Source organism: Colias eurytheme, chromosome 22, assembly GCF_061535395.1.
Source record: "Colias eurytheme isolate Ceu_HAF_F1 chromosome 22, ilColEury1 Martin Lab GWU primary, whole genome shotgun sequence".
In the NCBI taxonomy this organism is placed as follows: Eukaryota; Metazoa; Arthropoda; class Insecta; order Lepidoptera; family Pieridae; genus Colias; species Colias eurytheme.
In genome coordinates, this window is record NC_143001.1 from 6,850,179 (window position 1) to 6,871,823 (window position 21,645).

At 31.7% G+C, this 21,645-nt stretch overlaps 1 protein-coding gene across 2 annotated transcripts in view; it reads right to left on the reverse strand.

Annotated features, from left to right (window-relative positions):
• Positions 1 to 5,447: 5,447 nt before the first annotated feature.
• sano (CABIT domain-containing protein serrano) overlaps positions 5,448 to 21,645 on the reverse strand; it is an 89,805-nt gene continuing 73,607 nt past the window's right edge. For both annotated transcript variants that reach the window (XM_090115150.1, XM_090115149.1), the window contains 2 exons: positions 9,583 to 11,463; positions 5,448 to 5,932 (listed from right to left, as the gene is read on the reverse strand). In XM_090115150.1, the coding sequence (XP_089971276.1) occupies positions 9,591 to 11,450 (1,860 nt within the window). In that variant the 5' untranslated portion in view covers positions 11,451 to 11,463 and the 3' untranslated portion in view covers positions 5,448 to 5,932; positions 9,583 to 9,590. The remainder of the gene's footprint in view (positions 5,933 to 9,582; positions 11,464 to 21,645) is intronic.

Sequence of the window (21,645 nt, forward strand, 5' to 3'; positions counted from 1 at the left end):
GGCCTAGGAAAAATAAGTAGAATTTTTTAATTATTTATGGTTCAGCAATAAAGTAAAAACACAAAAATTTCATCGTGTCTGAGCCAAATTCGTTTTAGATCGATATTCTCAAACCTACGGAAGGTTTTAAATTCGTATTTTTACTTTGAATAAATCATAAAATATTAATTAACTAAGAATCCATGGTAGGAGCGTTTTCAAAAAAAAGTGTACCCCTCACTTTCGGCCTGTCCCCTGTGTTTCAAGTCGAATAACAAGTAAAATTTATATGATGGCTAATTATATAATGCTTGAAAAGTATTAAATACATCATAATTTGATAAATGCAAACAATTAATTCACGGAAACATTGCGTACTATTTTTTAAATAATCATTTTTAAAACTAAAGTGTCAGTTTTTGGCGTGTCCCCATCCAAGTTCTTCGATGTTAGAGAAGCGATTCTAAAAAGTTTTATACCAAGGTACCATAAGTTTTAGTGTCATCTAAAAGTACATTTATTTGCGAATCGTCGCATGTAGTTCATAATTAAGGCCTTATAATCGTTTAAAAGCAATTTGATTTCCAAAAATATCTTAAAAAGTGGTACCGACCGGACATGTCGGGTTTATCACGGCTAATAATGCCACTTACAAATTTTAGATTACTATTTGAATTTTATAAATGGCAAAATTATCGTTTACTTTCACCGTCCGCTAATTTAAAAAAGCTTATTTTCAAATACAGTTCGAGTAAAACAGAAGTGTTTTGTGAGTGCAACGGCCGTTGCAATTTCTACTGTCTGGTTTGAGACATATTATTACTTGATACAGGGAAGTAAACATCGTTTAAATACTTTCAGAAGATGAGCAATATATTCATTAACCGTTATTTACATTTGATAATCAGTGTAGGCACATTTTTTCGTCAGAATATAATTTTGACTAAAAACTGAAAAGAAAACGTCACGTCAGTTTTGCAACATTTTGCTTCGTGACCTATAGGCTGACAAGAAAAGTCGCAAAACTGCAGCATAAAGCCAAGTCTAGATTGTCATTGTAATATTCTTCATAATTTTTATAATTTTTTCATATTTTTAGGTTTCACTGATCTCGGGACCAAAAAGGACATGTATAATTTGCAAAAAATGGTATTGCAATGAATGCGTTGGTCAGCAGGTATACCCTGAATACATAATATGTGATACATGTATGGAAAGTTAAAAGGTGTAGGTAGTGTAACTCTGAGTTTTACCCTAAAATTGATACTGTGTCAAACTATGTGTTGGTGTATTTTTTTTATGAGACTTAAATAAAAATTTTGTAAACATATTCTCGGTTTTATTTTAACCATGTTAATTGGATTCAATATAAACCTAGCCTTATGAAAAATGGTCTATCGGTTTTGCGACAGTCCCCCGTTTTGCGACAAGAAAAATTTTAGTTTTTACATTTTTTTATTATACGAGACACAAATAATTTGATTTCAATATTTAAAATGGTTTTACTGTTCCGAAATAAAATAACCACTTTGCCGATTTTAATCGAAATGTATTAAGTATCGTAAAAGTAACGGCTACTTTGGCATCAGCTGTGGCAAAACAGAACTTAAAGCTCGTTTAATAGGAATTTTATTAATTTGTCGACTTCAATTTTCTATTTTTTAAATAATGTATGTTATAATCTTCGTAACACAATCAAAATATTTTGCGTCTTTCTTCGTAGTTAATAGTTACATGAGCATTAATGACTGTCGCAAAACTGACACTTTTTTTCACAGTCCCAATTTATTTTGATGATTTCTCGTAAAACAAATTAATCTGCAAGAAATTAAATACAATTTCACTTACTATGATGTATATTTAAAATTTCTAAATCAAAATTTCATTAAAAATGCAACATTTAAAATTTATCCATAAATTCAGGCATGGTACACTTTTTTTTGAAAACGCTCGTAGGTAAACTCTATGTTATTGATTTGATATTTAAAATACCGCCATCTGTTGGTAAAAACTTGAACTAAGTGTAATCGGTCGTAATAAAGACTGTCAGCCGTACAAATAAACGAGTTATAACATTTTATGCAAAGAATAAACTAAGAATAAGGAAAAATCATACAAATAAACACGAAATAAATGTAACCTAGTATAACTTCGTAATAAGTATTCATACTAATGCTATTCCGTCCTTATTACGGCTACCACCCTAGTATAAGTCTGACATAACCGAGTTATAACATATCTTTTAGTACATTGTGCTGTGTTTTACAAGTTTTAGAAGCAATTTTCAATCTAAATTTGAGATAATAGCAATGAGAGTAATACGAGAAGTAGAAAAAGTTGAGCAAATTAATAATTTCATTACGTACCTATTGAAATGGAAAATTTTGTATGAAATGTCAAAATATACGAAATTATGAAAAACCCCTTTGATATTTATAATGATTTATTTATTTACAACATGCGCCAAACCATACATACATAAAACTTATTTCTAAACTTATCACAATAATATACACTTTCGTTGAAAATATAAATCTTCTAAGCCTGGAGTTGTATATTTTGAATACCAGTTATTTGGCAACTCTCTATCTCAAGGTGGGTTTATCTTCGTATAGCGGATCGCGTTATCTATCATTTGCTTGCATATTTAATGATATATTTAAATTATTTCCAATAAATATTTAAAAAATAAATAAACAGAACATCGTATGATGAAACTTCACAACAAATTCGACGAAGTCAAACGAGCGTCAGCAAAATGACAGCACCAAGGCTTAACCGTAGACAATTTCAATGTTTTTCATAATTTTGTGAATGAATTGCGACGTTGCCGCTTCGCGCCTATTGCATAGCGTGAGCATAGATACATCGACGTTATTCCAAATTTATTTGTAAGAAATTATGACATCCTTATTCTTTATTTATTCTTATCATATCTATGCATTGCATAAGGTTTGAATAAGCAAGTTTTTATTTGTACGGCTGTGTGAATTTTTAAGTAGTACAAATACAAATATAGAGATGGCGCTAGTGATTTTTTCCAAATTTCACATTTTCCTCAAAAATATAAAGTTGCGAAATAATACGATGCAGTAGTTTATATTTATTTAAAATTTAACACATATTATCATAATGGCTTATTAGGCTGCATCGTATGAAAAATAGCGGGTACATAATGTGCGTATATTATTATTATGCGGATAAAGTTTTTAACGTTAGTGATTTAATCCACTCAACACTAGATGGCGTGCTTTCAATACTCAATTTTATTTATTCTTATATATAAAAACTAGCGACCCGCCCCGGCTTCGCACGGGTGCAATGCTGATACTATTATACACTACAGAAAAACTGTGAACGTTGTATATAAAAACATAGCGGCCCGGCCGGCCGGTACCTACCGCCGCAAATGCTACGTCCCGCAATTTTTAAATCTGTAATATCTTCGAAAATATTCACTTAAATCATACGGTGTAAAGGGCCATATAGATCTATATTAAATGAACAATGTATTCAAGGTATTTAATTGGTTAAGGATTAATGCTGTATTGGTGAAAATCGCTTCGAAAATTAGCTATTATTTGTCGTAAAAAGTAAATGACAAAAAAATGTTATTGTGGGTTATCCATAAGAGATAGACATATACCATCGCGGACTTTTCTGTAGACCTTTTCAATGTGTATAATACTTAGTACATTATTTTGATAAAACTCGTAGGGTTCAGCCTGCGTTTGCAATATAAGCGGAAAAAATGTAATTTTTTACGACATCCCATTAGAAACCTCAAAAATAACAGTACTTCTCCACTATTTAATGGATGTTATTATACATATAAACCTTCCTCTTGAATCACTCTATCTTTTAAAAAAATCCGCATCAAAATCCGTTGCGTAGTTTCAAATATTTAAGCGTACAAAGGGACATAGGGACAGGGAAAGCGACTTTGTTTTATACTATACAGTAGTGATGAATCGCAAAATGTGTTAGTAAGCGCATAACTCGAGAACGGCTGAACCGATTTCGATAATTCTTTTTTTATTATATTCCTTGGAGTACGAGGATGGTTCGTATGTAGAGAAAACGTTAACATGTACCACGGGCGAAGCCGGGGCGGACCGCTAGTTGAAATATAGAAATAATAATATCATAAGCAACCTATATGTCTTTACATAATAGTTTTAAATAGTATATAGTGTATGGTCACCACATGGGGTCACCATATATAAAACAAGTAGGTAGTATAAAACAAGGAGTAAGAAATAAGACACAAAATATAATTTGTATTTCTGTTTATTCAAGTATTACAATATCGAGACTATTCAAAACTTATTCTAATGACAGGTAAATATAAAAAGTAGGTAATTAAAACAGGGGACTTAATCTACGGAATATTTGGAGTATAAAAATTATTTTTGTGATATTTTCTTTGCTTTTATGTTTATGCACCTGTTTCATTTGATTTGAGAATAATATTCAATTTTTATTTATATAAATCAAATTCAATGTTAACTTTCTTTTCTTTTCTTCATTATTTTTATTTAACTTTTCTAACATTACACAAAAATTAATTACTCACAAAACATTAATTACTGACCGATTAAAAATGGTTTGTTAAACGTATAAATAAATTCAAATATTATTGTCAAAACAAAATAGTACCACAACTAACAAATTATAACAGAATTGAAATAGAAACGATAACTTTGTTAAAGATTCAAAAAAATAATTAATTACAATATTTGAACCTCCAAGAAAATTATCATTGTGTAACATCTAATAGATATAACAGTATTTTATAGATTTTGATAAAATTCGTTAATATTTAAGACAATTAACAATTTTATCAAAAACTATAATGAGCTCTTAAAATACAATTTTTTTAAAATACCATAAATGCATATTAAAGTATTACAACTATAAAATTGTGACTCATTTAATAATAAGATTAGACGAAAAGGTGATTTTAATTTATCATAATATAGTAAGGCACCTCAAGATTTTGGTATTTTGAAAATACGATTAAACATTAAAAAGGAAATATTCTAGTTATTTAGGACAATTCTTAACGCTAAGAACACCGAAGCTTTACCTTAATATGGCATTAATATAAATAGTAATTATTATTAAGAGATCAAAATGTATTATCGGCCATATTGGATGATTTTTTTTCGAACTGTCAAATTTGAAATTTATGACGTCGAACTTCGAAGCGACTGTCAAATTTTGTTTTTTTTTTTCGGTATGAAAATAACATTCGACATATTTTCATATTTTTCAAAATCTTTAAAAGAAAAATAAATACCAAAATGATTTTATAATTATTTTGACAGTTCACATCATTTTGGGTATTCTTTAGAGTTTAGGCCTTTTGTGAAATGTCATGTTACGCGTTCGATTTTAAGGCTAGGTACAAACGAGGTGTAAAAAGGCAACGTTTTATGCGCGTTTTCCTTTTTTCTTGGGATACCGGATACATATTCGTTGCAATGTTTCAAAAAGTTATTAGGTATCTCAATATTATAAAAATAATTCATTTTAACTCACACATACTAAACAGCGACTTGTTTTTGATCGATCACTCTATAATAATGATATACATTGAATTTCAATCAATTAAATTTACTTTGGTGGCAATTTAGTGAATTTCTTATTGAATTCAGTAAGGATTTAAGTACATTTGCGAATTCACTGATAAAGTTGAACTTTTTGTACACATTACATAATTATTCATCTCGAATGCAAGATGTTTAACAATTTTTGTCGCTATTTAGTACAGTTGAACTAATGCCTAAGGATCTGTCTGCATGCAGTATGTTGCCCCTTAATGGCTAAGGGTCTGTATGCATGGTTGCTCCAAAACTTCACACGTAAATCCCGCTCGATGTACTCATAGCCTTATTAGTGTCGTCCTTGTTATCCCGCTCGATGACGCGTCGCCTATGACAGCGTGGACCTGTAAGCAAAATGAATTAGAATTAGCTTTATAGATAAATTAATTATCTAAGTTTGTTTAATTTTAAAATAGATTATTTTTTGTTTTAAGTGGTAAAAATATTTTAATTACACAAATTATTGACAATACGGGTTCGGGAAATAAATAAAAATATGAGGCGAGAAAATTTTCCAAAAAACATCGATAAAAATAGAGACAAAACTTAGTTTAAAAACAGATTCGTTTGTAACCGTCTTAACAATAGCTAAAAAACTTTTACACCCAATGATTATTTCCATCTAGATAAAGAATAAAAAAAATTCTCCAGATAAGGAAAGCAAAAGAAAATCGATCAGTGAAACACTGTGAAACACATGTTATGCACCTGCCTTTACTTGGGTTACTTGAAGATTCCTTGCATTATTTCTTACATTCACCAAGATTTTATTATCATTCTAACAATTCTACACAACGAAAAAACTTCATTAGTTGTTGTTCCCAAATGGTAAGTAATAAATATGCATACTACTTTGCATATATGTATTTTAAAAAATATATTTTTGACGTGCTAAAATAGTTGCTCATAAATTATTGTTTGTTTGTTTTATCCTTAAATATATTAATGTGTTAATATTATTCACTATAACATTATGTGCATTGTGCCTGAAATTCTTTTAACCACACCCGTAGCGCCCGAGGCAGAATATAAATTATTCATTCATTTCTTAGTAGGTACATGCAAGTGGATGTATTAATTATTTTTTTATTCTATACACGTGTTTGTTTTTTGAACATGCAATTTCAAGGTATAGAATATAATCTATGGTAACTTGTAATCTACACTAATATTATAAAGAGGAAAACTTTGTTTGTTTGTTTGATTGTAATGAATAGGCTCATAAACTACTGGACCGATTTTAAAAATTCTTTCACCGTTCGAAAGCTACATTATCCACGAGTAATATAGGCTTATTATATATCATCATGCTAAGACCAACAGGAGCGGAGTAATGCGGGTGAAACTGCGCGGCACAGCTAGTTCACTATAAAGTTATTTATGGTTAACCTAACCTTTGCAAAAAGATATAAAACCTCTTTCGTGGTGCGGAAAAAAAAGAACTATTTTTAGCGCCATAAAATATTTTTAATCTGTATTCCGTTAAACGGCTTTGTAACCCATGACTATAAGTAATAAAAACAAAGGTGTATGCCCTATTATACAGTATACCCGATACGCGATTCAAACCTTATTTATAGACGTTGTGTTGCCACATTTATAAAAAGAACGAAATACAGTTCCATAACTCCATTGCTGCTTTTCTAACTACATTTAAAAGGTATCAAGGTTTGAAGCAAGCAATGTATATTACGGAATGGTGATGACACAAGCTTGCTGGCTTGATAGATAAAAAAATATTGGAACTTTTTGTTGGGTGGTTGTAACTATTATAGCGTTACATCATACATGCAATATGATTTTTATGATATGAAACATGTTCTAGACGTATAGGATTACAATTTATGTGATGACTTATAAAGTAGCTTGGTTGAAGGAAGTTGGAGGTGGTATTTTATGTTAAAGTCATATTTAATAAGTTTAAAGGTTTAATTTAATTGATACCGTTATGAATACCTAAGTTATAAATGAATGAAAAAAATCGTTATTTTTATTGTGAATATAAATCTTTACCACTGGGTTTGAAATAATACTGCAGAGAAAAAGCTTTTTAATTGTAGTATTTACGGACTGTAATTTGCGGGATGAAGCCGGGCGGCATAGCTAGTCAATAATGAATTCTACTTTATTCTTTTAAATAGATATGACTCTATACAAAGTTATTAGCATATGCATAGGTACTTAATAAACGTATTTTTCCTTCATAAGCTCCCCCATAAATTACAATAGCGTGATGTTACATGGAAAGCGCAAAAAATCTTAGGCGTGGTTCGCATGTAGCCGCACCTCTAACAATTAGTCCCTTAATGGATGGTGATGTAAATTACTTGGAATTTCGCATTTTTGTCAATATTTGAAGAAGGCTTGGTTGACCGACTGTGGAAAGGGGTAGTTTGTTTTTGTTCGTCGATGACGTAGGTATGAAAACATGAAGTGGGGAAGAGATAATCAGATTAACTGCGTATATGTCAAAAATTATAGAAAAAGGCGGGCGAAACCTTTTTCCCGCGTATTATATTCTTACGAACGAACTAAAATCTTTCTGTATTATAAATTTAAATATAATAATGTGATTTCAAATCAGAAAGACAAACAATAATATTCAAGAAAGTATGTTAAATGGAAAAAGTATTCGTTTATTTAAATAAAACAAGCCACAATATTAAATTAACGATGTTTTCATATAAATTTGCTTTGATTTGAAGGTTCGTGATATTAATGTTCGTGATAATAATGTTGTTTGATAGTAATTTCTACGATAAATTTAATTATTGTTTCGCGTTACTATGATATAGGTACCCTAGGGACATGTATAAAACTGTTATTTAGATTAAAAAGTAATTTATCACTTAAGTTAATAAAATAATTACGTGTTTTGTTTGTTTTCAAGGAATTACTTTGTATGGAGCTTATTTTTAGCGCGCAGTTTAAATAATGTATTTTTGTATCGATTTCTGTCTTTAGTTTTTAATCTATAATTAATTATATGATTTCGATTTAACTTAACTGAATGAAATAGTTATATGAGTGTCTCTTTAACTGTAAAGTTTTTTCTCTTATTTAATGTTCGTCCGTAAATATTTCTTTTCAATATTATTCGATAGGTGCTCGTACCATTAGATTATTATTATTTCGTTTTATCTGTATTAGGCTTAGTATTAGGTAAGTATTGCTATTTACTTACTTCAATTCTATATCTATCTCTATTTCAAACAAACTAAGATAACTTTGTAATAATTCGTCGAATCGAAAAGGTTCATCCTACGTTTTGCAACGGTCGTGATATGCCATGTATGCAACTAAATAGCTAAATGTTAATAACGATAGAGTCGGATAGCTTTGACAAGGCCGAAAGGAAATGCGTGAAATTCTATTAATTGATACGTGTGGGCATTTTGAGGTTACAAAAAGCGCGGGAGATTTGACGCGTTCTTTTTTTTTCAGTGGACAGCTTTTGAGGCTATGGAAGTTATCCACGCGTATGTTTTTTTTAATTAATTGACTATGGAATTATTTTCTTTTTTTAATTTATTATAATTGTGTATGTGTACACGTGTATATGGAGTGGTAATATTTTTGATTAAGAAACAGGATACAAGATTTCGCGCGTTTTTTTTATAATAGTGAATATTAATTGAATTATGTAGCGCGCGAATTTAATTAAGGTTTTTTGTTTGTTACTAAATGATACTGCATATTCATTTCAGTCGGTAGGTAATAAAATTATACACAACGGTTCTGGCTAAACAAGATTAATTATTTCATTAAATTGTTTATTAACATAAATTAATGTCAATTACAAGTAAATTCTACATTAATTTTCATTATATTATTATGTTATAAATGACTGTTTGACTGTTGTAACGACGTAGATGTAATATTACGTAATACGTTGCTTTACATTAGGTTTTTAGCCAATGAAACTTATACAGTTATAATATTAGTTGTGTATGAACTTAAAATAAAATGATTGATAGAAAATGATAGAACTTACCAGAATAACTAAAGATACAGCGTGGGAACTCTCTTCTGCGCTCCCAGAGACAACTTGTTCCCAAGTTTCTTGTAACCCTCGTTTTTAATTCTACATTTTGGTTTCTCATTCGTTTCAACGGGACAGCCTTTCAGCTCCCACACTAGATTCGTCAACGACTTTGGCCTGCTCAGTTTGCGCGAACGTTTTTCTGGCAATTTTGGCCCGTTGCCAGAATCACCAGACGTTCTGCCGCCAGAGTGACTCGAGTCCAAAGTACCATCTAATTCCATAGCTTGGTGTATGTTCGACAGGCTTTTGTAACGTATATTAAATATCGGCGAATCACCTTTCGTCAACGGTCTTATTGGACTAGTTACTGGACTAGGGGTCTCTTTCGTCGGCGAATGACTCTTCTGTGTGAACAACATTCTACTCTTTGTATTGCTCATGTTGTTCTTAATGTACAGCTTAGGTAGATTCGGTACTGGCGCTAATACTTTCTCCTTTATCGGCGTGGGCGTTATGGCAGTTTTACGAGATCGCTTCTCTGCTTTTTGGTTCAGCGGCTTCTTTGTTGGTATCGTCTCTATGGGCGGCGGTTCTGGTTTTATTTCTGTTATTAGAGGCATGTGTATGGGTGTCGGAGCGGGCGATGACGGTGCAGATTCGTGACGCGATATCTCATTGCAATACGACGCTTTTATAGTCTTCGGCAGCGGGGCAAAACCCCTGACGTAATCGTAGATTTGATCTATTTCGTCGTACTCATCGGGGATACTATTCTCGTCTCTATGGCTGCTGTAAATATGGTTGTGTTTGTTCATGTGCTTGTGGTGATTAGCTGAATCGGAGGAAGCGCTTCGACGTAAGAAATAGCCAGTTTTGATTAACGGTGGTGCGTGAAGGGGCGCGTTCAAGAGCCTCTTAGGATCACCGAGTTTACCGTCTAGCACGTGAATTCTATCAACTACATCTATTAACAACCGATTGCACTTTTCCACCAGCCTCGAAAATTCCATGAAATTCTTTATCTGTTCCTCGTTTTTGCACCTGAGCATTTTCAAAGGTGCCGCTAGAGGTAAAGCAATGAGCGAGTTGCCTTCTTTTTGCAAAGGCAACGCGAAGACGTGGTCTTCTTCGAATATGGATAAGAGGCGTATCTCTGGTACGAAATGACTGGCACTTTTCAAGCCTCTCGGTGGCGTTCCGTGAACTAATCTCACTGTTATTGGCAATCTTTTAGTCAATAAAGTTTTAGCTGTGTGAACGCCACTTATGTTTTCTTCTTTCGCAATGGCCGAGAACTTGCCCCGTTGATCCAAACTTAATAATACCGTATCACCTTTCGAGTCAGTACATTTCAAATATTTACTCTTCCCTAAAAAAACTTCTCCTCTGGGCATTAATACTTCACCAGCTGGCAGATTTCTCGCGCCATCAGCTGTTATGTTTCCATCTAAATCTGTTTTAGCGCATATTACTCTCACTGGTTCTCTTACTAAGCACCCGTCGTCTAGTTTTCGTCTAGATAGCTCTGATACTGACTCTATACACCTCACAGCCCTGCCTTCTTCACTGAGTAGTTCGAAGTATCCTTTATACGTGTCGGGGATAGCGATTCTCGGTCCAATACTGACCATGCGTCTGCCTTCTTTCAATTTAATGGCTTGAGCGATGATCTTCTTTCTTTTTCCCGCGGAGACGACGAGGGCTGTGCTCTGTAAACCGGGGCTAGGCAGTGTGGGCACGCCGAGCCCTCCGTACTGTCCTTTGATGATCTTGGCCACATTTGGGAGGCGGTTCTTGACGACGAACTCCCGGAGGTAGAGGCCTTCCTCAGACCAGCGCGATGCTGCAACTACGACTTGCCCGTCAGTGGCTGCCATTGTTATGTCACATCTGGAATGGAGAAAGGCATAGTCAGTACATTGATTTAATCTGTTGGAAATTGAAAAGGTACGAGATACTTGTAATAAAAATAATTGTGAATTGGATTCTCAATTATATGTACTGCAAGGCGTATGAACATTATATGATGCTTCATCAATTACGTCAACGAAACTATAAAATATTTAAACGTAATCATAGTTGTTATGTTTACTTTATGGCGTACGGCCAAAACAAAGTATAGGTATTGGTAGAGTTACAAATCACAAAGTAAAAGAATTCAACGACTCTTGAATTAACTAACAATTTACATAGACAATATAAGATAAAAGATACCGTTCGAGAGTCTTAAAAGAAAGAGCAGGTTCTTTATTTCACGAAGGTCAGTGCTTCGCCAAAGTGTTCAGAGATTTAGACCAGAGATAACACTCGAGACAATATCTTTTATGGTCTATGCTTCATAGAGCTGAGTGGACTTAAAGTCATGGCCGTTGATAGATACAAATTGAAAGAGGGAAAATATTCAAAATTTGAAACTTATTAGATTAGGTTGTCAAGGGAAGGGATTCAAGTTAGAAAAAAGGAGAGAAGGTATCTCTAGTAATGTTAAGGATTTGCGAAATTAGGCCACTATATATATATATGTTCTTTAATATTATAATGATATATGTTACTATCGTCTAAAATTAAATAAAAATGTCTATACAATCTATAGATTTTTGTGTTATAATTTCACAGATACTATGCGTCGTGTTGCAATGATATCGTTTCAGATTGTTATATATTGTGACTTATTAGTTGATACAACACAACATAAACCAAATTATTATTTTTTTCATGCAACACAGACTTATTTTATATACTTAAATTATGTAGGTTTTATTATAAAAGTTACTCATTAGAAAAAATTACCATTCCATCCAAATGATTTACACGCAATATAATACAACAGTAATCCAAACACAAAACAGTTACATCAATTTCATAACAGTTAGGGAATGCACGTAAAACCGCGTGAACCAATAAGTGTGGACGGACCGCAATGTTTTTATCCATTGCTCTGATAAAGTACAGTTACGTAAAATGCAATGATTCACTTCTAAAAAGTTGTGCGTATGCTGGTGGTACAGTGGGAGATATAATTTATTTGGTTTGCTTAATTTAACTAATTTAAGAAACAAATTAATAGATTATCTCTGGAGTAAGAAATCGTGAACATATTAAAGTAATACATTAGATCAGGTACCCTTTTTTACAGGCTGCATTTACTCCGGTCGGAAGTTGGAGTGTCAATATTCATAAGAATTAGATCATTTATTAATATCATCCTAAGAAGAAAAAGCAGAAGTGGAATATTAACCAATACTCTGCTACTAAATATACCTATGTAGTTATAATTTTCCACATAAGTTTGAAAAATACATACATATTTCTTACTAGATCGGAGCTTTATTTATTAACTTTTCCCTATTTACAAATTTTAGTTTAAAGAATTAGGTTTTTATTAAAACTGTTTTAAGTCTATGACATTATTATTATTAAAAAACTATATCAATATCTAAAACTATATCACATCATTCAACATTTTTGTCTATTTATCGCACAACAAAACTCAGACAACATATGAATAAAGTATTTATTTATATCAAAACAGTCAATTAACATAATATGAATAAAATATTCATTCATTCATAAATATATTTTTCTAAGCCCTTGCGCCCAGTGTGCCACCGGTGTTACGTAATGCGGAACGTAATGTTATTCGGCATAAGCCATTGTTTCTGTACGTTGAACTTCATACGTTACATAACCGTTTAATTAAGCTTTGCCTTCTGTGGGGGGTCATGTGCCATAAGCAATATTGTTATCTATACTGGTATTATAAAGAGTTTGTTAGAACGCGCTTATCGCGGGAACTACTGCACCGAATGAAATTATCTTTCGCCATTTCATTTGTTTGTGATCCCTGAGTGGTATACTAGTCATGGAGCGTGACGCGGGAAGGAAGATATTATGAATGTTTGTTTGCATTCAATCCTAAAAACTACTATTTGATTTTTACGAGCAGAAAGCTAAATTATTACAGAGTGGCTCTTCGTACGTCCAAAGTCACCACTGCCTAACAACGATTCAACACCACGGCAATGATGCTTTGGTAATTTTAAATTTATTTATTGCCACAAAATTAATCATGCTTTATGAAGTCATATCATATTATTTAATTAATTGTTAAATTACAATAATAACATTATCAATTCTACAACTATTCCTACACTTTAATAAACGTTGTTAGGTTATAATAGACACATATGTTGTTCTTTAATTCAAAATCAGCTGATCACATGTAACAGTTTTAACACTGTACAAGTGAATCCGTTCGCACAAGCTAGTCCACAAACACTGTCAAGTCATCCATTATTGACAAAACAAACGCCTGTCCATTTGATTCAGCGATATCGACACAATAGGAGAATCGATAAAAAAAATATAATTTTTCGACTCGATCACGACTCGATGGCACGATTAGTTTTGTACCTCGGGGTATAATATTCTAGATAACTGTACTGGAACTCAGTTAGACAAATAAGGCTCGTCTGGTAGGGCTCTTGCGTAAGCGGGAATAGAAAAAAGATACCTAATCTATACTTAAAAATATTATAAAGCTGAAGAGTTTGTATGTTTGTTTTAACTCGCTAATCGCAGGAACTACTGGTCCGATTTTGAAAATTCTTTGGGTGTTAGATAGCCCATTTATCGAGGAAGGCTATAGGTTATATATCATTACGCTAAGACCAACAGGAGTGGAGCCACGCAGGTGAAACCGAGAAATCATTTTTTAAATTAGCGGTTTATATGTATTAAAGACAGAGTTATTTTAAGACAACGTTCGTTAAATATATGCTATCCATTAATTTAAGTTTTAATTTATTTTAGCCATTAAAATTCTTGTTTTCAAAGGAACCAAATTAAGATTTGTAGACTTTTTCTTTTACATCATTAGTAACTTGCATTTGATAAACAAAACCAGTTTTGAATCCCAGTGATTTGGTAAAATATGTTTATTTAATTGAAACAGTTTTATTGTGTATTTTCAATACGTTTTTATTAGCTTCAAGTGTATGTTTGTGACTCCTCCTTTACACTTGATTTTGTCCAACTTTTAACTGACAGATTTAATTCAAACATTGTACACTTTTCATGGATTGGTGGCAATACAATAAGATCATGTGTCTAAACGTGTTTGTTAAACTATATTTATTACTAGCTTTCCGCCCGCGTTCCAAAAAACCCGCATAGTTCCCGTTCCTGAAGATTTTCCGGGATAAAAACTATCTCTATATGTGTGCAAAATTTCATGATGCTGTATTTGAGTGAAGGCGTAACAAACAAATAAAAACATACAAACTTTCGCATTTATGATATAAGTAGGATATTTTAATTATGTGTAATCTTTCTGAATACGAGGATTTAAACAGGATTTTACCTGAATCTGAACCCATGTTCTATGACTATTATAATTTATCATTTAAATCGCTCGTTTTGTAGCCATCTACCATCTCCCTGATGGAGTCGCATTTCCCATGTTCTTGTTATTGATGTCGGTTCTGTCTCGCCTTGTTAGGACAAGGTATATTACAGATCTGATTATGGGAAGTATTTTTAATATGCTTACAAAACAATAATGTTTAATCTATCTATTTTGCTTAATGTTATTGTCTTTATTAGTAGTGAATTTTTTCAAGATAAAGCCTCCTTAAGTTATAAGCCTTTTGTGGATTTTTCCAATAATTTCTTTACGATATTTATTACAGTCATTTTACTTGAACTACGCAATATGCAGATTAATTTAACATAACACTCGTGGTAATTTCATTATTAAAGATTGGTGTAATTATCTGCATATTGTCATAATTCCAATCATAATATTGTGTAGTTCAATTTACCATATTTGGCTAGAGCATGGTAGTCGGTAGGTAATGTCCTAAACTCTCCTAGGTCACTGTAGAAAATAATAATATTTATCGATAAGGAACTGTTAGTATATAGAAAATATATAATCGTATTCATTATTATAGTAACTGTTTTAAAAATAGCAGCCACACAATTAAAAATACCTTTATAAATAAATAAAACATTTATAAAATAAACAATGATGAAAAGGCAGAGTAAAAAGTTACATTTGAGACGATAAATAAAATTGACCAAATCGTAAAAAATGGCGTCCAATTAAAGAATTGTGTTCGTGTGATAATTGGAAAAGCAAATCGTGCTGTTCTTTAAAACAAAATTACTGAGATGAGTTGCGTTTTTAACCGACTGCGGTTTAAGAGGGTAATGTTTTATAAAGTACTTATTTATTACGTTTAATATGGTTTATTTTTGTACGAAGGAAGATTTATATTGTAGCTGAAAATAACAACGTATTTCTTGGAAATACGTAAGTATATACACGTAATTTTGAAAATAGGTTGTTATTAAGTATATTAAGTGTATATATATATATATATACTAGCGGTCCGCCCCGGCTTCGTGGTACATATGAAAAATAGATGTTGGCCGATTCTCAGACTTACCCGATATGCACAGAAAATTTCATGAGAATCGGTCCACCCGTTTCGGAGGAGTATGCAGACTAACATTGTGACACGAGAATTTTATATATAAGATATATATAGTTAAATAGTTATATACGTTGCTTTTTAAGAATAATAACGAGATCTTTTATATGCTGAAGAATGTTTTCTGATATGCGAAAGTAACTGTCCGTCTGAAGGTATCTTCTTCACATACAAAATTATTACTTGAATTGAAAAAAAATACGTATCATGTATGTATGTATGTACTATATGAATGAATTTATATTATATCGGAAATAATAATCTCATATCATGAAGGAAAAATAAATTAATTTCACTGTTGTGTATAGTGCGTAAACGTCACCTAAATCGAATAGAATTTCTTGAAATAAATTGATCAGCCGCTGAAAGGCGAGAACACTTCGTGACAGTTGAAGTAAAGATAGCCCAATTAGTACATTTTATTACGAACTAGTTGGTTGCCCTGGCACCGCTTGAATAGATTTTTTATTTGACTTGGTTCGTAATTTGTATAAAAATTAAGAAAATAAGCGATGCAGGACCAAAAAAGCTACTTGTTTTATTAAAAAATCGACTAATAAAAAGTAAAGTTTTTTCCCATGATTTTGCTAGCTGGAGAAACATGATGATCAGTATAGGAGTTAATAGGAAAGACATAAAATAGGTCCTTATTACGTGGCATATTTATATCATAAATAAAATATGAATGTATTATTTTTTCCGTTTTATAGTAGGTTTTATAGTAGACCTATCCAAGTTTGACTCCTAAACTAGGAAATATCTTGTATGTGCAATTTTTACATAGTGCAATTGTACGTATAGTGCAATTTCTATTTGTCATTATCTTTGGCACAGATAATATAAGCTTTGGGAAATATTAGTCACTTATTATTGTTTAAGAAAAACATAAACCGTTAAAACTCAAATTCTAAGGCTTTGTTATAACCGCTAATTGTTTTGTTAATTGACAAATATTTAAATGAGTTTGTCAAGTGTGATTTAAATAAGTACTTATGCTTTTAGGCTTTATGTATTTTTATACCTATTATTGAAAAAAGGTTTTAAGAAGAAAGCATGGTGTATATATAAACGAATGAAGGATATCATAGTTTTTGTAATAATAAAGGACACAAACATTTCGGCAATAAATTTTAATTTTAAACGATTCTTCAAGTCTGCTGCTTCTTTATTTATTTCTTACTAGCGGTCCGCCCTGGCTTCGCCCGTGGCACATATTTACGTTTTCTCTACATAAGAACCATCCTCACGGTCACCTGTTCGGAAATCGGTCCACCCGTTCACGCGTGATGCCGTGACCAAGGAAAACGGGTTTCATTTTTCATACTGAAGTAAGGAGGCTCCTTCCACTGCCTTTAAATTACTATTTTTTCTTTCATTCATAGTTATTTTATTAGTTCTATTACTTATCTTGTTATCATATTCGTTTTATTAGTATGCCCCTTATAGAAAAATACATTAATTTCTTACGTAATTTAACATAGCTCATAGAGTTCTCTTAAAAATTTTCCATATACATTCTCCGTAGAACCAAAAGGACAGTAAACAGACAGTATTGACCACATCGTATCGACATATTTGACCGGTTTTTTACGCGTATTTCTATACAGGAAGGGAAGTACCGTTGATACCGTTATGTTTCTAAACCTGTGACATCCATTTGGCATTTACATTCTGAACGCGTAGATGGCTAACGAGACTGGTTGGTGCCTGGCTTATATATAGACTAGCTGTGCCCCGCGGCTTCGCCCGCGTTTTCAAAGAAAAACCTGCATAGTTCCCGTTCCTGTGGGATTTCCGGGATACTAGCCTAAGTCTTATTCTGGGTCTTCAGCTAGCTACACACTAAAGTTCTTTGTAATCGGTTCAGTAATATTTGCGTGAGAGAGTAACATTCATCCATACATTAATCCATCAAACTTTCGCATTTATAATATTAGTAGGATATGTTGATACAAATTTTTATGTAAATCCATGCAGTTTTTTTATTCATAACCTAACTTTTTAATGAACTGTTCGAATGTTATCCCGCCATTTAATGAAACAGCTAGGCAATCTAGCTCATAATCATATCGCACATTCTATAATCAATTATCTTATAAAATCCGGTGTAAATATTTGATAAGCGCGGAAGTTTATGCAAAAAAATATAATAATATAAGAAATATTCAAGTCTATATTTACCTTGACCTAACATTTTCAATTAAAAGATATAGATATTTGATAACGAAAGGTCAAATGATTGACTTTTAAATTATTTTTTGTACAAACGGATGTCGCTTTTGGTTAATGATATTATGCAGTCAAGTATTCGAAAGAGGGTTGTCAACTGATTAATTATAAATTATAGGGTTGTCACCAATTTTTATAAAATATATAAATATTGGTGACAACCCTATTTTATAATATTACTTTTTTTTGGTTATGTCACAGAATAGGTACTTAATAGGTTATACATATAAGAGCATGTTTTTAAAACCTATTAATGGAATCTTATGTTATTGTATAAGTCATCTATGAATTTAAAATAAAAGCAGCGCTATTAAAGAGAAATTGTGATTTATTTTTTACAGATTTAAATTTTAAATGAACCTTTTAATATTTCGTAGGCAATACCCCATTCTTTTATAAATTCCACCTAATATTTGTAACTAATTAACGTAAGTGCTAAAAGGCATTTATTACAACCAAACGTTACATATTCCTCGCTTTCTACCATAATAAAGAAATATAATACCAGACTAGCAAAATCACCGTGAAATCACCATTTTATCTAACACTTTGCGGTTGCTTAGCAACGGTTAGCCCATAAAACAAGTGTTATAACGCGTAAGCCTAATTGAAGTGCTAAAACTATATTAAATTGCGTTATATTTTGTTAAAACCGTTATATAAACTTGAAAGGGTTGTTGCGTACAGTTGCGTCCATATTAATAGATAGAATAAAAAAAATAAATAACAAATTATGGTACAAAGAGATATCAAAAATATAATTGATCTGATGATAAGCGAAATATTATTGTTTCGGTTACTATAAAGCATACAAATATACGTAAAATTAAATTACATACAATCAAATATTAAAGTAAAATTCCAATATAATTAATTGAAATATCATTCCATATTTAAGATAACTTTTTAAATCAGGAACACTTTAATATTAATAAATAAGGTAAAATCACAGGTAAAAACACATTGTTAATCTATAGCTAATCATAATATGAACAATGAAAACAAGACAATGAATATGTAAATTATATCATACAGTCTCGTTCAGTCTAACGCCGCAAAGAGCTAATAATAATACGCCAATCAGTTCCATAAAAATGCTGTCTTATCCAAAACTATGGTAATCTTTTTGTTATAAAAAAAACATTACATAAACAATAAATTATAAAGTGAAAGTGGAAATAAATGTTTATATTGCAGAAATAACGAAACTTTTCTTTAGTTGTAAATTGGACCTTAGGACTTTCTTCTTTAATGGGAATACCAGAATTTAGAAAAGAAACTTTATGACTTCTGCCATACTGTAGTGTAAGCTTTTATGTTTATTACTTATTTTCTTTTAATATTTCTTCCAATTCAATATCAAACAATTCTGTATGCAATAAAATGATATATCTCAGATTAACTTAAAATCTTTTTTTTATTTTTATCACGTGTGAATAAAACTTCTTTTTTATACATTTTAAGTAACAAAAGGTGTCCCAATAAGTTAGTTCAAACTGTAAATCTTTCTCATGGGTGAACGTCCTGCCAGGACCTACTGAGATTGAGACAAACTTGCATTTTAATGGCGTGTTCCGTTATTTACGGCCATAATTGTAAATTGACGAACTGTTATTAATGATCGTAAATACTTTATTAATTGATTTTATGATTTGAAAATGATGAAAGGTTATTCGGCTTTGAGATTAATTTTTATTGTTTTTTGATGTTATGTAAAAAGGTTTATAAATCACATTCATAAATATGAAACGTCCAAAGATTAGTAATTAATCATCTAACTTAGATAGAGTTTTCCTCGAAAAATACTTTTTGGAGTGAGCGTCATGGCAATACAGTTAAAGAAATTTCACTTCTGACACGTGTGCTCAGCACACAGCTTTTTTACTTTTCGACATACTTAGTCGCGTAAAAACAAATCAATATTTCCAGAACACTAAATACTAATGCTAAATGCGTCTAGTTTTGTATGTATGTTACTCAATCACGTGAAAACAGCTATAACCAGAAGTAGGTCTCTTATTAGTCTAGACATCATCATCAATCTATATGTTTGTTTGTCCAGATGTAGATAAGGAACGGAAATGTTCATAACATCAGACATGCCAATGTTTGATTTATGCAAATTTAAATTATTTGATGTATGCTGGCGCCTAATATAAAACGAATTAATCTTATATATAAAAATGAATCGCAAAATGTGTTGGTAAGCGCATAACTCGAGAACGGCTGAACAAATTCCGATAATTCTTTTTTTATTATATTCCTTGAAGTACGAGGATGGTTCTTACGTAGAGAAAACCTAAATATGTACCACGGGCGAAGCCGGGGCGGACTGCTAGTCTTCTTATATATAAAAATGAATCGCAAAATGTGTTGGTAAGCGCATAACTCGAGAACGGCTGAACCGATTTCGATATTTCTTTTTTTATTATATTCCTTGAAGTACGAGGATGGTTTTTATGTAGAGAAAACGAAAATATGTACCACGGGCGAAGCCGGGGCGGACCGCTAGTCTTATATATAAAAATGAATCGCAAAATGTGTTGGTAAGCGCATAACTCGAGAACGGCTGAACCGATTTCGATAATTCTTTTTTTATTATATTCCTTGAAGTACGAGGATGGTTCTTATGTAGAGAAAACGTAAACATGTACCACGGGCGAAGCCGGGGCGGACCGCTAGTACTTAATATTTATAATTATAATTCGTTGATATTTTCTTACATATTATGCCAGCATAAAAAGGTTATATTTCAACAAACTTCAAAATATAACATTGATGTGAAAACTCCTCCGTTTTCTTAGCATAGTTCATAAACTTCATGTAATTATGATCACTGTAACAACTCATATATAAAAAAATACTTAAAATCAATCATAATAAAACCCATCACATTATAAAATTCCAGACGTTACTTTCTAAATTTGGTCACTAGATGGCGCTGAAACTGAAATGTCAAAAAATCAAAATGTCCGTCACTACGCTCATGACTTGCGTCGTAGCGTATTTCCAAACTATACATAGCCAGAACGCAACCATAGGAAACTGCTCGTGTATACTTTGTAATGCTGTTTTTAAGTTTGTTATTACAATATATACACGAATTTTGCGTACTGATCGTGTATACTTTGTAACACGGATGCTTGCTTCTTCTTTCCAAACTATACACGATCAGTACGCAAAATATGTATAACTAAATATAGCTAACACCACTTACGCTTGAGCGAAATAATAAATATATAGGCAATCAAAGACTTTTACAGCTATATCTATCTACTTTTATTCTTCTTGATTGATTCAGTAAAATATGGAATAAAAATATTATTAGGTAAGCTTAGAAAAATAA